The sequence below is a fragment of the Malurus melanocephalus genome, unplaced genomic scaffold (genome assembly GCF_030028575.1).
Source record: "Malurus melanocephalus ecotype Western Australia unplaced genomic scaffold, MMel_1.1 scaffold_1048, whole genome shotgun sequence".
Classification (NCBI taxonomy): domain Eukaryota; kingdom Metazoa; phylum Chordata; class Aves; order Passeriformes; family Maluridae; genus Malurus; species Malurus melanocephalus.
Window position 1 is genome coordinate 80270 of NW_026624280.1, and position 12897 is coordinate 93166.

At 41.8% G+C, this 12897-nt stretch overlaps 1 protein-coding gene across 1 annotated transcript in view; it reads left to right on the forward strand.

The window, feature by feature from the left end:
- Positions 1 to 12897, forward strand: part of LOC130586060 (kinesin-like protein KIF13B) — a 99439-nt gene that overhangs the window by 73302 nt on the left and 13240 nt on the right. Inside the window, exons 16-25 of the mRNA XM_057386769.1 lie at positions 44 to 234; positions 848 to 1058; positions 3422 to 3584; positions 4509 to 4655; positions 5043 to 5192; positions 5808 to 5936; positions 7678 to 7848; positions 8788 to 8945; positions 9985 to 10117; positions 11661 to 11795. Coding sequence (XP_057242752.1) covers positions 44 to 234; positions 848 to 1058; positions 3422 to 3584; positions 4509 to 4655; positions 5043 to 5192; positions 5808 to 5936; positions 7678 to 7848; positions 8788 to 8945; positions 9985 to 10117; positions 11661 to 11795 — 1588 coding nt within the window. The remainder of the gene's footprint in view (positions 1 to 43; positions 235 to 847; positions 1059 to 3421; positions 3585 to 4508; positions 4656 to 5042; positions 5193 to 5807; positions 5937 to 7677; positions 7849 to 8787; positions 8946 to 9984; positions 10118 to 11660; positions 11796 to 12897) is intronic.

The following is a 12897-nucleotide window of genomic DNA, read 5'->3' on the forward strand; positions in this document are numbered from 1 at the left end:
GACCAACGAACAGCTCATTAAAAATTTCTCCTCTTCTTTAAAGGCTGAATTTGCCAAAGAAGAAGAAGAAGGCAGATCACGAGGAGGACGAGCGGGAGAACTCCATGAAGTGCAGCAACAGCGTGGAGCAGTTGGATGTGGATGGAGACAATTCCAGTGAGGTGTCCAGCGAGATTAATTTCAGCTATGAATACGCCCAGATGGAGGTCACCATGAAGGCCCTTGGGAGCAATGGTGAGGAGCAGCAAGAATTATTGGGAATATGCTCAGAACTCGAGGAGAACCACAGAATGTTTCCCTTCTAACTTCCTTGTGGAGAATTTTTTCTCGTGAATGACTCACCACAACCATTTTTGTGCTCGAGGAGGGAAAAATAACCATGGCAGACTGTTTGCTTTGGCCCTTCTCTCTGAGGGGAAAGCCAGAATTGGAATGCTGGTGGAACTGCAGTCTCAAATCAAAATGTTTTCTCTTGGCTGTTTGTTTTCCTTGTGTTATGTCTCACTCAGGCATTAACTGTGGTGATTTCTGTCTCTGAATCCRTGTTTTTGAGTTTTTGTGGTCTTATGCAGCTATCCCAGAATGACATTATTTTGGGAAATGGGAGAACTCCCCCTTTTTTTTTTTTTTCTTCCAGCTTGGGCTTCCCCTTTTCTTAATTCTCTAAACCTTCTGTCCTGTAAATATTTATTTTCCTTCAGAACTCAGAAACACTTCTAAAAAAAAAAAATTGCAACAAAAATGGGAGTCTTCCTCTTTTTACCTGCTCCCCGTGCTTGCACCACRCCTCCAGGACGCTCTTCAGCGTGGATTTCCCCATAACACTTTATTTCCCAATTGTTCCTAGACCCGATGCAGTCAATCCTGCAAAGCCTGGAGCAGCAGCACGAGGAGGAGAAGAGGTCAGCCCTGGAGAGGCAGAGGTTGATGTACGAGCACGAGCTGGAGCAGCTGCGGCGCCGCCTCTCGCCTGAGAAGCAGCATTTTCGCAGCATGGAGCGCTTCTCCTTTCATTCACCCAGTGCCCAGCAGCGCCTCAGGCAGTGGGCAGAGGAGAGGTGAGTGACCCACTGGGACTTTCAGGGGGGTCAGCCAAAGCTCTGCAGTGAATTTGGGGAGATTTRGTTCAGGGAGGGGTGGGCTGGATCTTGCTCGGTCCAAAAGAGTCRCTGGAAACTGATGGTTAAAACAAGGCTCAACTGAAACCCACCAGACAAAGTTCAGARAATAAAGCAGAGAAATTTAATCTAGGCCTATTGGTACATTGAGGGCAGACAAACACCCTGAATGGACCCCGAGTCATGAGATTTTCCCTTTTTATAAGTTCTGCCTTATGGACACATCGGGCCCCAATGACACCTTCAGGTGATGATGTCACCCACCCYAAGCTGCTCCCCCAAATTCTCTGTTGTTTCCATATTTTGGGGCTCTGAGGCAGTGAAATGTCCTTGGATTTCAGGCTCAGAGAGGAATTTTTTTGTCTGAAGATGGGAGAACAGGAACTTTAGCGATGTACTAGAGAAGTACAAGAATACAGATACATGAAAATATAGAAATTAAAAATCCTAAGATATCACTTGGAAGCGCTGATGGGTTCCTGCGAGGATTTGTGGCACAGGACACGGCCAAAATTTGTGTGAGAATCACAGAATGATGTAACAGCTCAGGTGGAAGGGACCTCAAAGCTCATCCAGTTCCACCCCTGCCACAGGGAGAACACTTTCCACTGTCTCAAGTTGCTCCAAGCCCTGTCCAACCTGGCCTTGRRCASCTCCAGAATAACCAGACCTAAAGTAGTAGAAAATATCAGAAATAATAATGAGTTCCTGCATTGTTATTAAGGAGAAACTCTATTCTGCTCAGAAGCAAATTTAAGATGAGGTGATTGGATGTAATTTTGAAGCTCTGATGTGAATTGTTCTTTCATGGGTCATGATTCAGTTGCTGGAAGTTTCTTTTTCCTCTTGGCTCAGATTCACCTGTGACCTGGGCAGGTCCTGGCCACCAGAATGCAAATAAAAAACAGGAGTAAGAGGATGACAAAAAGAATTTTAATCCAGAGCATTGCAAAAACCATTTCATAACTAGAGAGGGGTCACTGTCCTCTCTGCCTCTTCCTGGGTGATGACACTGAGGTTATTTACTTCAGCCCCTAAATGATCTTTTCCACCATTGCTGTCACAAAGAGCMGCTGCAGGAAGAAGGGGAAACGCTAAATACATGAGTGTGGTGACGACATTGTCATGAAAAATAAAAACTTAATATATATGGCTGGAGAAGCAACTTTGGGAGTAAAAAATATTTGAGAAAAGGTGTCAGCTGTGTGCCTGGGGTATTTTGTGGCACCAGATTCCTTCGCTGCACTGCTGACTCTCTCCCACTCTTGGCAGGAGGGGCAGTGAGTGAATAAACCTCTCTTTGTGATTGGAACATCCCCATCTATGGTGGGAAAGCTCTGGAAGGAGCTGCCTGTTTAGCAGGTGCATGGAAATGTCTCCAAAGCCAGCAGCAGCCACATTTTTTGACTGCGAAATTCGTGCAGATAATTCTTTTTTTTTCCCCGGATGAAATATAATTTCATTCACCTGATTCTTGTGTTAAAAATGGTAAAATTATTTGGGTGGGAAGGGACTTGAAAGATCTTCCAGTGCCACTGGGCAGRGACACCTTCCACTATCCCAGGGTGCTCCAAGCCCTGTCCAACCTGGCTTTGGACACTTCCAGGGRTCCAGGGGCAGCCACAGCTTCTCTGGGAATTCCATYGCAGCCTGTCACCGCCCTCACAGCCAGGAATTCCATCCCAATCTCCCCATTCCCTGTGTCCTGTCCCTCCATCCCTTGTCCCCAGTCCCTCTCCAGCTCTCCTGGAGCCCCTTTAGTCTCTGGAAGGGGCTCTGAGGTTTTCCTGGAGCCTTCTCCTCTCCAGGTGAGCACCCTCAGCTCTCCCAGCCTGGCTCCAGAGGGATTCCAGCCCTTGGAGCAGCTCCATGACCTCCTCTGGACTCCCTCCAMATCCTCCTTTTGTTGGGATCACAAAACCATCACAGATCTCCAGAGCTGGACACTGGGTGTTGTGCAGGATGGTGCCCAAAGCTTTGCAGGAAAATCCAGAGTCCTGTCAGGATCCCAAACCTTCCAGGAAATATTTCCCAAAGCATTGCCCAGAGAAAGCAAAACGGACTCCTGCAAGTTCAGCTGGAGGTTTTTTAACTCCCCCGACAAGAACCAGGGGTGTGGACCCAAGGGTGCTCCTGGGTGTCTCTGGGGGGTTCATTTCTCCTTTATTTGTAGCAACCCCCTGTCCCCTCCCTCTGAAATCCTCACCCACAGCTCTCAGCTGGCTCCTCACCCATTTATTCTGCTTCCAGCACATAAACCTCATGATTTTTCCTGTCCTCCCTCCCCAATCCCCTTCTTTCAGAGAGGAAATGCTGACCCACAGCCTGAGGAAGCTGCGAGAGCAGATTGTTAAAGCCAATTTGTAYGTGAGAGAAGCCAATTTCATCGGAGAGGAGCTGGACAAGAGGACAGAGTACAAAGTGACCCTCCAGATCCCAGCCTCGAGCCTTAATGCCAACAGCAAGGTACAGCCACCCTGACTGAGTTAAATGGTTTCTCAGTGAGTTTGTCTCTCTATTTTTGGGTATTTTTTATTCTGGTTATGATGGCTGAGATAATTTTTCAGTCCACTAAGGTGCATTAAATATATTTCTGCTACAACTTTATCTTGTTTTATACCATGAAAAATCCCATAATGTGCCATAAATGATCAATGTTTTGGTGCAAGACCTTTCCTCTGGTGCTGAAGTTGTCACTTGCTGGGTGACACCTCTTTCAGGTATTTGCCATTCCTATGTGGGCCTTGGGCTTTCATCATCCCAGGGAGCTGCAAAAACTCTGCCATCCCCATTGTGGAGGGAGGAGCTGGAGCAGAGAGGATTTGGATTATTTATCCCCAGGCATCTCAGAAATTTGGGAAAGAGGGAGCTGAACCCAGAATTCCACGTCTCAGGCTGGCTGCTTGAGCTGTGTTAGTTCTGTGCTTGAGGCCAAATCAGTATTTTGGTGATACTCACACTGTCCTTAGTACAGAATTATAATTTTAATCAGTTTTAGAAAGTTTTTTCTGTTTTCTGGGTAAGACTCATCCAGGTACAGGATGGTGAAGGGGGTTAAGTGTCTGCACTGGTTGAAAGTTGCAGGCAGTAGTGATTTTGGCTGGAGCTCCAGGCCTGGATATCCTCGAGGATATTTGTGAAATGCTTAAATGTTCCMATTTCTAACACTTATGCAAGGTGAAAATGCATGGAAACCCCTGCCTGTGGCTGTGATTTGACTTCCCAATTCAGCTGAGCACCAACACACTGTGACAGCTGAACTCAGAGCCTGTCACGCCTGGGTTTGGGAAAGAACAGACTTTTCCCAAAGATATTCTCAAGTTTGTGTTAGTTTTAAACTCTTTTTTACTGCTGTGACACGAATTAAATCTTGGTGTKCTCGTTTGGCAGAGAGGTGCAATTCTCAGCGAGCCCGCCATCCAGGTGAGGAGGAAAGGGAAAGGCAAACAGATCTGGTCACTGGAAAAACTGGAAAATCGCCTGGTGGATATGAGGGACCTTTACCAGGAGTGGAAAGACTGTGAGGAAGACAATCCAGTAAGTGAAGAGTGCTCTGGTAATTAATTCCTGTTACATTTTTGGGAGGATTGCTGGGTGGAGGTGGGCAGGGAATATGCAAAGAGCTGAGTTTTCCGCAGGTTTTGCTTTTCCCTGGACTGAATTGATCCTCAGAATTCATTCACCCTCATCTTGGCACTCTGGATAATTTCATGAGGGAATGGAGCACACAATGAGTAATTGTTGATGTTCAGGAATCTGACAGAGTTCAGAGAAATTGCTGAGGACTTCATCCAAAGCGAAATTCATTCCTGTTCTGATCTAATCCAGCCTCTTGCTAGACTCCTTTTTTCTTTCTCTGCAACACTTTGAGATGTGTTTCCTTCAAGATCTGGGTTCCTGAGGTGCCTCTGGTTTTTCCTGCAGGTGATGAGAGCTTATTTCAGGAGAGCTGATCCCTTCTACGACGAGCAGGAGAACCACAGCCTTATTGGAGTCGCCAACGTTTTCCTTGAGTGCCTGTTCTACGATGTCAAACTGCAATATGCTGTCCCAATCATCAATCAGAAGGGAGAGGTTTGTCATTCTTTGTCATCTGTCCCTTCCCAACTTAATTACAGCCTGTGGCTCTAATTACCAGGATGGAGTCGGGAATTCCCAGTTTTACGTGCACAAGTTCTTTGCTGACAGTGTGGGGTTGTTCAAATCCCATAATACTTTAATGGAGTTTTCAGACAGCTCTGAATCCCAGCACAGTGATGGTGAAAGGAGAAAGCTTCCTGAGCACCTTTCTGAGGGAAATAGCCCAAAATGAGTATTTAGGATGAGCTGTAGCTCAGCCGGTTTCACTGCCGGCCATCGAGAAAATAAATTGTTAAATAAATTCTGTAAGAACAGCTTCAAAGGCAGCAGAGCACACCAGACTCTGCACCAAGTGTGCACTTTGCAGACTCTCCAGTCTGCTTTGAGGGTCAGATTGTTCCCAAAATCATCCCAGGGGCTGATTTCTTTGTGGTTTTTGCACCAAAAGCTCTTTGATTGTTCTCTGAATCGTTTTTCACGTGGTGCAACAAATGCAGAGTGCAAGAGCAACATGAAAAGAAATAAAATATTGTCTGCTTGCAGACTGGGAGGGGATGGACCTGGCACTGGTTTCTGGCACAAAAATCATTCTGTCTCCTGCCTTGGCAGGTTTCAGGTCGTCTCCACGTGGAAGTGGTCCGAGTGAGTGGGGAGATCGATGACAGGCTGGTGGGAGGTGAGGACAGTCCCGACTGTTCCAATGACAACGACGTCCAGGAGAGAAAACTCGTCTGCAGGGTGAGTTCCTGGTGAATCCCAACCTCTGAGTGACCTTCTCTGTTCCCATGCTGAGTCAGAGAGAAATCCTTGGCTTCTGGATGCTGGATTTCTCTTTGTAACCTCGTTTTTTTTTGGTTTTTTTTTCTGGAATGGCTGAAATAATACAGGATAATTAGAAGGGATTTGTTCCTTTCATTAACTGTGTTTATCCCAGGAGTTTTGGAAGCCAGGGAAGATCTACTGGGATTGGCTCTTCAATATCTGTTCCAAAAGTGTGACAGAATCTGATAAACTCCCACTGTTCTGTGTGTCATTCTCTCACAATATTTCTTTTTCTCTCTCAATATTTCCTTTTCTTTCTCAACATTTATTTCTCTCTCTCAATATTTCCTTCTCTTACTCATTATTTTCTTCTCTTTCTCAGTATTTCCTTCTTTTTCTCTCAATATTTCCTTTTTCTCTCAGTATTTCTCTCTCAATATTTCTTTCTCTCAATATTTCCTTTTTTTCTCTCAGTATTTCTCTTAATATTTCTCTTTCAATATTTCCTTCTCTTTCTAAATATTTTTCTCTCTCAATATTTCTCTCTGTCAACATTTCTTTCTCTCAATATTTCCTTCTCTTTGTCAATATTTCCTTCTTTTTCTCTCAATATTTCTTTCTCAAGATTTCTTTTTTCTCTCCGTATTTCTCTCTCTCTCAATATTTCTCTTTCTCTCAATATTTCCCTCTCTCAATATTTTTCTCTTTCAATATTTCCTTCTCTCTCAATATTTCTTTCTCTCTCAGTATTTCTTTCTCTCTCTCTCAATATTACTTTCTCTCTTTCTCTCAATATTTCTTTCTCTCTCTCAATATTTCTTTCTCTCTTTCTCTCAATATTTCTTTGCTCTCTCAATATTTCTAAATGTTTCTAAATATGAAATATTTTGTAATATATATACAGTGTGTTAATTACTGTTGGTAATAAAATCAGTAGGAGGTATTTACCAGCAGTTCAGTGCTGTAGTACAACTGCAAGCTGCAAGTAAGAAAAGGGAGAGGGGAAGAAAAGATTCCCAACCTTGCTGACTTCTGGACAATATGAACAATTTGGGAGAAATTGTGGGGTTTTTCCCATTTTTTATCCTGTCCCATAGAACTCCATGTGCTTAAAAGCAGGATGGGTCATTCGAGCAAAAAATATTCTGCCAAATACTGAGAATCTTACTACAGAAATCCAGCTCATTTGGTCATAATTTGACAAATTAAGAATAAAATTTTTAAATATCTGGTGAATATGGTGACTTTGCTTAGATCTGAATGAAAACTCACAACATTTTTTTCTATTTGGCCTTGATTTTGAAAAAGGGGACAGGCTGATTTTGCATTCTTGAGGTTGATTTGGGATTGTTTCCAGCATCACAGAGTAAGGACAAGTAATATCTTAAATCTTAAAAAATTTTTGGAGAATAAAGGAGCCAGTGGAAGTGTGAGATTTTTATTGAATTCCTCTCCAATTGCAATGGTTTTGATGCATTTCACCATTAAAAATAAGCAAAACATTCCTCCCAGGAAATATGAGCCTGGTGACATCTAGTGACTGTGCCCAGCTGCTGCACTCCACATGAGTATCAGTGCAGAAATTCGATTTTCTAAATTGTTTTTTGTTTTGTTCCTCTTATTTTATTTTTTCTTATCCTTTGCAGTGGAACATTRTTCTCCAAGGATTTTTAATTCCGCGCCTGATCAATAAATTTCTTTTTCACCTCCTTTCCAGATTAAAATACTKCAAGCTACGGGTTTGCCACAGCACCTGTCCAACTTTGTGTTCTGCAAATACACGTTCTGGGATCAAGCAGAGCCAGTTAATGTTGCCCCTGAGGTGGATCCTTCCCAATCCTCCATCAGCAAGGAGCCACGGTGCATGGTTGTCTTTGACCACTGCAATGTAATTTCTTTTTYTGTTTTGTTAATTAAACTGTAAGGCGGACAAATTTTTTTTTTAATTTTGTAAGGCAAACAAAAAAAAAGCAGGTTTAGGTTTGTGTAGCAGTTYTAATTGCCTTTTTGCTCACATTATAATATTTCATGATGCCCTAATATAATTTTTAGTTTCATGATGCTGATACACTGATGTCTTTTTTAGTAAGAATTTGAATTATCTTCGGAGTCCATTTAAATTTATTTCCTCTACACAGTTCACCTTTTCCAAAATCACTGAAGGTGAAGTGGGTAAACAGAAGAAAACATCAGTTCAGCAGAGAAACAGATGAGTTTGCCCACAGTAAAATTGGCTGTGGATGGGGATATTTATCTGAGGATACTTGATGTCAGTAACTGAGATGATCATTCTGATGAAATGGAGAGAAATGTCCCAGTTTTATCCTGCTGGAGATGTTGAGGTTGGGTTGTTAAAAGTCAGAACAGACTATTTAGGATAAACTATTTTTTCCCATTGGTTTTGGAGYGTCTTTAATGGGGACATCCAAAGTCAGCTTGGATGAATCCCAGCCAATCTCCCAGTTCCCATCGTGTTCTCTCATTTCTCATTACACCGAGCAGTTTATTCCTTTTCCCATTTGTGAAATAGATGTAACACCTTCAGATGAGGTTTGATTTTCTGATTTTGAACATCAGAACCTACCCTTTGATTTTTTTCTGGACCGTTGGCTCAGGGCTTACAACAGCCTGTGGTCATTTTTCAGCTCCTCATGGWCTTTAATCTTTAGAAAATCACATTMCTTTGTGACTTTYYTCMTGATTTTACAAWATTRTGTCTTGGRAAGCAGRAGGACTTAATTAAATGTTTTTTTATTAAAGTCAAAGCAGTAAAATCTCCCAGCCTGAGCCGTGAAGTCACAATTATCAACTGCTCTGTCCCTTCCAGGAGGTTTCTGTGAATATTTCTGAAGACTTCATGGAGCATCTTTAYGATGGTGCTTTGGCCATTGAAGTTTATGGGCACAAGCAGAGYGGGGACCGAAAAAACCCAGCCCTGTGGGATTTGGGAATCATTCAGGCCAAAACACGCAGCCTTCGTGACAGGTAAACACAGAAAACACACCCTCAGGTCAGAATTGTGAAAAAATCGCTGTCTGAGTGCCCAGTTTTGAAGCAGGTTTGTGGTAAGGAGTCAAATTTTGAACTGGGTAACTCCAATTCATTCCTGGCTGTGAAATGCCATCCCTGTAATGCTTCCAGTGGAAAATTTGTGTTGTTTATTAACTCAATTTGCAATAAATATGCAGGATATGGTAATTCYGACTGCAGGGGGGTGTTATTTGTTTGCTGGCAGCATTTGTTGTCCCCAAAGTAATCTGAGAGGAGCATTTTCTGAAATGGGAGTTGTTTTGCCTCTTCAATTAGAATGTAGCTCTGCATCTTGATTTATTGGCAGTTACTTCTCTTTTTTTAATTCCAGCTTAAGGTTATGTTGAGTATTGAGCAGCATAAAAAATTTAAAATTTAAATCTAATAGTAAACTTAAATAAAAATACAGAATTTAAAATTTAAGTCAGAAATTAAGAAATTAAKACATTTAAAATAAAAGGGAAATRTGGCAAATAGTGAGTTATRTTTGATARCTGCCTGGTGAGCRCCTCTGTCCTTTTTAATTTTGAGGYTTTACAAAAATCCCAATTTCTTATTCAGCTCTGGGAAGAATTGGAGAGAAGGCAGTGATGTGATGAAGGTCAGGGAAGTGCTCTGAATCTCTGCAGCTTGGCAGACAATGTCATATTTCATTCTTCTGTCTCCATCTCCATCCGATTGCCCTGACAACGCTGGGCTGCTGTGGCAGGAGTTGAAAACAGAGCTTAAACGTGGAATTGAGGTTTTTTTATTGGAATCAGGAAAAGGTTTCTTSCTGATGTTTGGCTGAAACAGCTGTCAGGGAAATTCAGAAGCAGTGCACAAATTCTAACCCTGTGTGATCACAAATGGTGCATTTATTGCAGTGCTTATTGCAGTTTCCATCCACAGCCTGAGCTCAGTGTTTTGCTGTTTTAATTCCATTTTCTTTGGGAAAAAAAAAAAAACACCCAAACAAAAAAAAAGAGAGGTTTTTCTTTTTTTTTTTTTGCAGGTGGAGTGAGGTGACCCGCAAAGTGGAGCTGTGGGTTCAGATCCTGGAGCTGAACGAGAACGGGGAGTACTGCCCTGTCGAGGTGACCCCTGCCAAGGACGTCAGCACRGGTGGCATTTTCCAGCTCCGGCAGGTGAGGTGGCACCTGCAGGGTTCCAGTTGCTGGAAAAACACAAAGGGAGAGGCTGAGGAGCTTTTCTTCAGATGGCTGAGGTGTCCAGGGATGTGATGCTTTATGGGGCTTACCTAAAAGAGAGGCTGCACAGAATTCTGAGAATAAAAACCAGGTGTATTTATTGCAGGGCAGTGATATTTTTTGAATATTTTATATTCAGGGCAATCCCAGCCCACCCACAATGGACAATGGCTCACGGGTTTTTCACCCTTTCTCACTTTTGTCCATTTGCACAAAATCGGGGCTGAATCCTCCAATTGCAGCTGCAGCCAATGCAGTCATTGACTCCGAGTTGGCTCCCCCAATTTTCTGTTGTTTCCATTTCTTGGGGCCTGGCACAGTGAGGTGTCCTTGAGTGGAATTGTTTTGTGTGAAAATGGGAGAGCAGGAGCTCAGCACTGTCAGTGGAGTCTGGAGTTAAACACAAAAAAATTACAGAATTACAGAAAAAAATAGAAACTGGTATCCTAAGGCATCAGAAGTGTCCAGCTTAGGTACAAAATGTGAAAAAAAACAGATATGAAGTGGGGTCCCTTCCAGGRAGACAGAGCAAAACTCAGCTTGAAGGTGATCAAAACTCCCCTGTCAGCTTTTTGCCCTGCCCTGTGCCCTGTCCTGTGMCAGCCCCTGGCAGAAGGGCCATCAGYCTCCACTGAACCTCATTATTTTTTCAAGAGGCCCAGAGTTTCCCTTTATTTGATCCCTGAAGCCGAGCACTCCTTTGTTCCTTGAGTTAAATTGTTAATGCTTAACTGCATAGCTCACATTTTTRAATGATAAGCTGCTGCCCAAAGAACACCAGGAATCAGTAAAACTTGGATACAGGCTGCTCCTCTGACCTCACCAACTCCTTTGATTTTTGTTTTATTTTTATTTATTTTTATTTTTTTTAATTTTAATTTTATTTTTTTATTTTTATTTTTTGTTGGGTTTTTATTTTTATTTTCATGTTGGGTTTTTTTTCCCTAACTATTTTACTAAACAGCAGTTACTTTGCTGCACTGATACCATCAGTGGGTCAGAATTTTCAGTCAAGGGGAGGAGAGTCAGGAAAAGTTCATTGAAATTCCAGTAGCTCACCAAATGAAAATTTGCTCTCAACAAAATTTGCTCTCCTCTTTTGTAAGGTGGGGAGCAGATCTCATTTTCCACTTTCAGAAGTATTAAAATAAAAATCCCTTAAGTGTATGTTTGAAAACCCTCCAGAAGAGTAACTGGGGAATTGCTGAATGCTGAGCTTTTCTTTTTCTTCTTATTTTATAATAATAAAATTATTTTATTTTTATTTATTTTTCTCTGTAAATGCATTAATCCTGGAGGGGGATCTCTTGAGCACTGGGTCATTGGGATTGCTCTCCTCCCCACTGTTCTTCCGAAAATAAAAATACAATATTCTTGCCTAAGGCTGCCAGTAGAGGTCTCTCTGGAATTAAACTTTCAGTATTTAATTTTTATTTATTTATTTTTTTTAACCAGCATTTCAATTTGTTCTTTTGGACAGGGCCAATCTCGACGAATCCAGGTTGAAGTGAAGTCTGTGCAGGAATCTGGGACCTTGCCCCTGATGGAGGAATCCATATTATCTGTTGGCATTGGCTGTGTTCAGATAAAACACATCAAATCACAGAATTATCAGGTAAAACCCTGAATATTTACTGGCAGCTGCAGCCTGGAGCCCACTCTGTGCCTTTCAAGCCTTAGTGTGGTTTTGGGGGATATTTTTTCAACCTCCTTAAGTCTATAAAGCAATAGGATTGGCAGAATTGTGTTGATGGGGGTTTAGGGATTGTTCAGAGGAGTTCAAATCTAAACCTCTGTCATTCAGAAACTGTTGTGGAAGATGTTCCTCTTGATCAAAAATAATTTTCTGTGGCAGAGGTAACAATTTTAAGATGTTCTATGTGTTTTCTGATTTTGGTTGGATTTTTTTCCCTGTCTTTGAAAGCAGCACAGCCTTAAAACACCACTCAAAGAAGGAAAGAAAATACCAATGTTCCTAAAATTCAGAGTTTTTCCTGTAGATTTTTCTTTAGTATTAAACATAGAAGTGATTTTAAGTAAGTACACAAATTAAAAATGAGCTGAAAGTATTCAAATTAAAAATTCAAAGTAAAATAAACCAGCGTCCAGTTATAAATGTTAGAATTATGTGAGCCAGATGTTTGACAGCCTCACACACACTGCACCTCCTGTTAAATGTTTTAGGGTTTTTATTCTTGCAGTGTTTCTGTGAGTTTCTGGTGCACTTTGACTTTTTTCCCAACAGATAAATTAAAATTCAGTCACTCCTGGAGCTGTCAAAGCCAAAATCTGGTGCAACAAAAATCTCCAAATAAATTAAAATTCAGTCACTCCTTGGGGCTGGCAAAGCCAAAATCTGGTGCAACAAAAGTCTCCAGATAAATTAAAATCACTCTGTGGGGCTGACAAAGCCAAAATCTGATGCAGAATCTCCAAATAAATTAAAATTCAGTCACTCTCTGGGGCTGTCAAAGCCAAAATCTGGTGCAACAAAAGTCTCCAGATAAATTAAAATTCAGTCACTGACAAAACCAAAATCTGGTGTAAAAAACTCCAATTTTTTTTTTCATTTGTTGCCTTGCTTGACACAAGGCCAGCTAAATAAAAAAGTAGATGTCCCAAATTATTTACCCTCTTGACAGAGTATAATTCAATCCATATCTGCTCCCCTTTTTTTGCTTGATCAGGATGGTTTTTCCTTTGAGCTCTGAAGAACT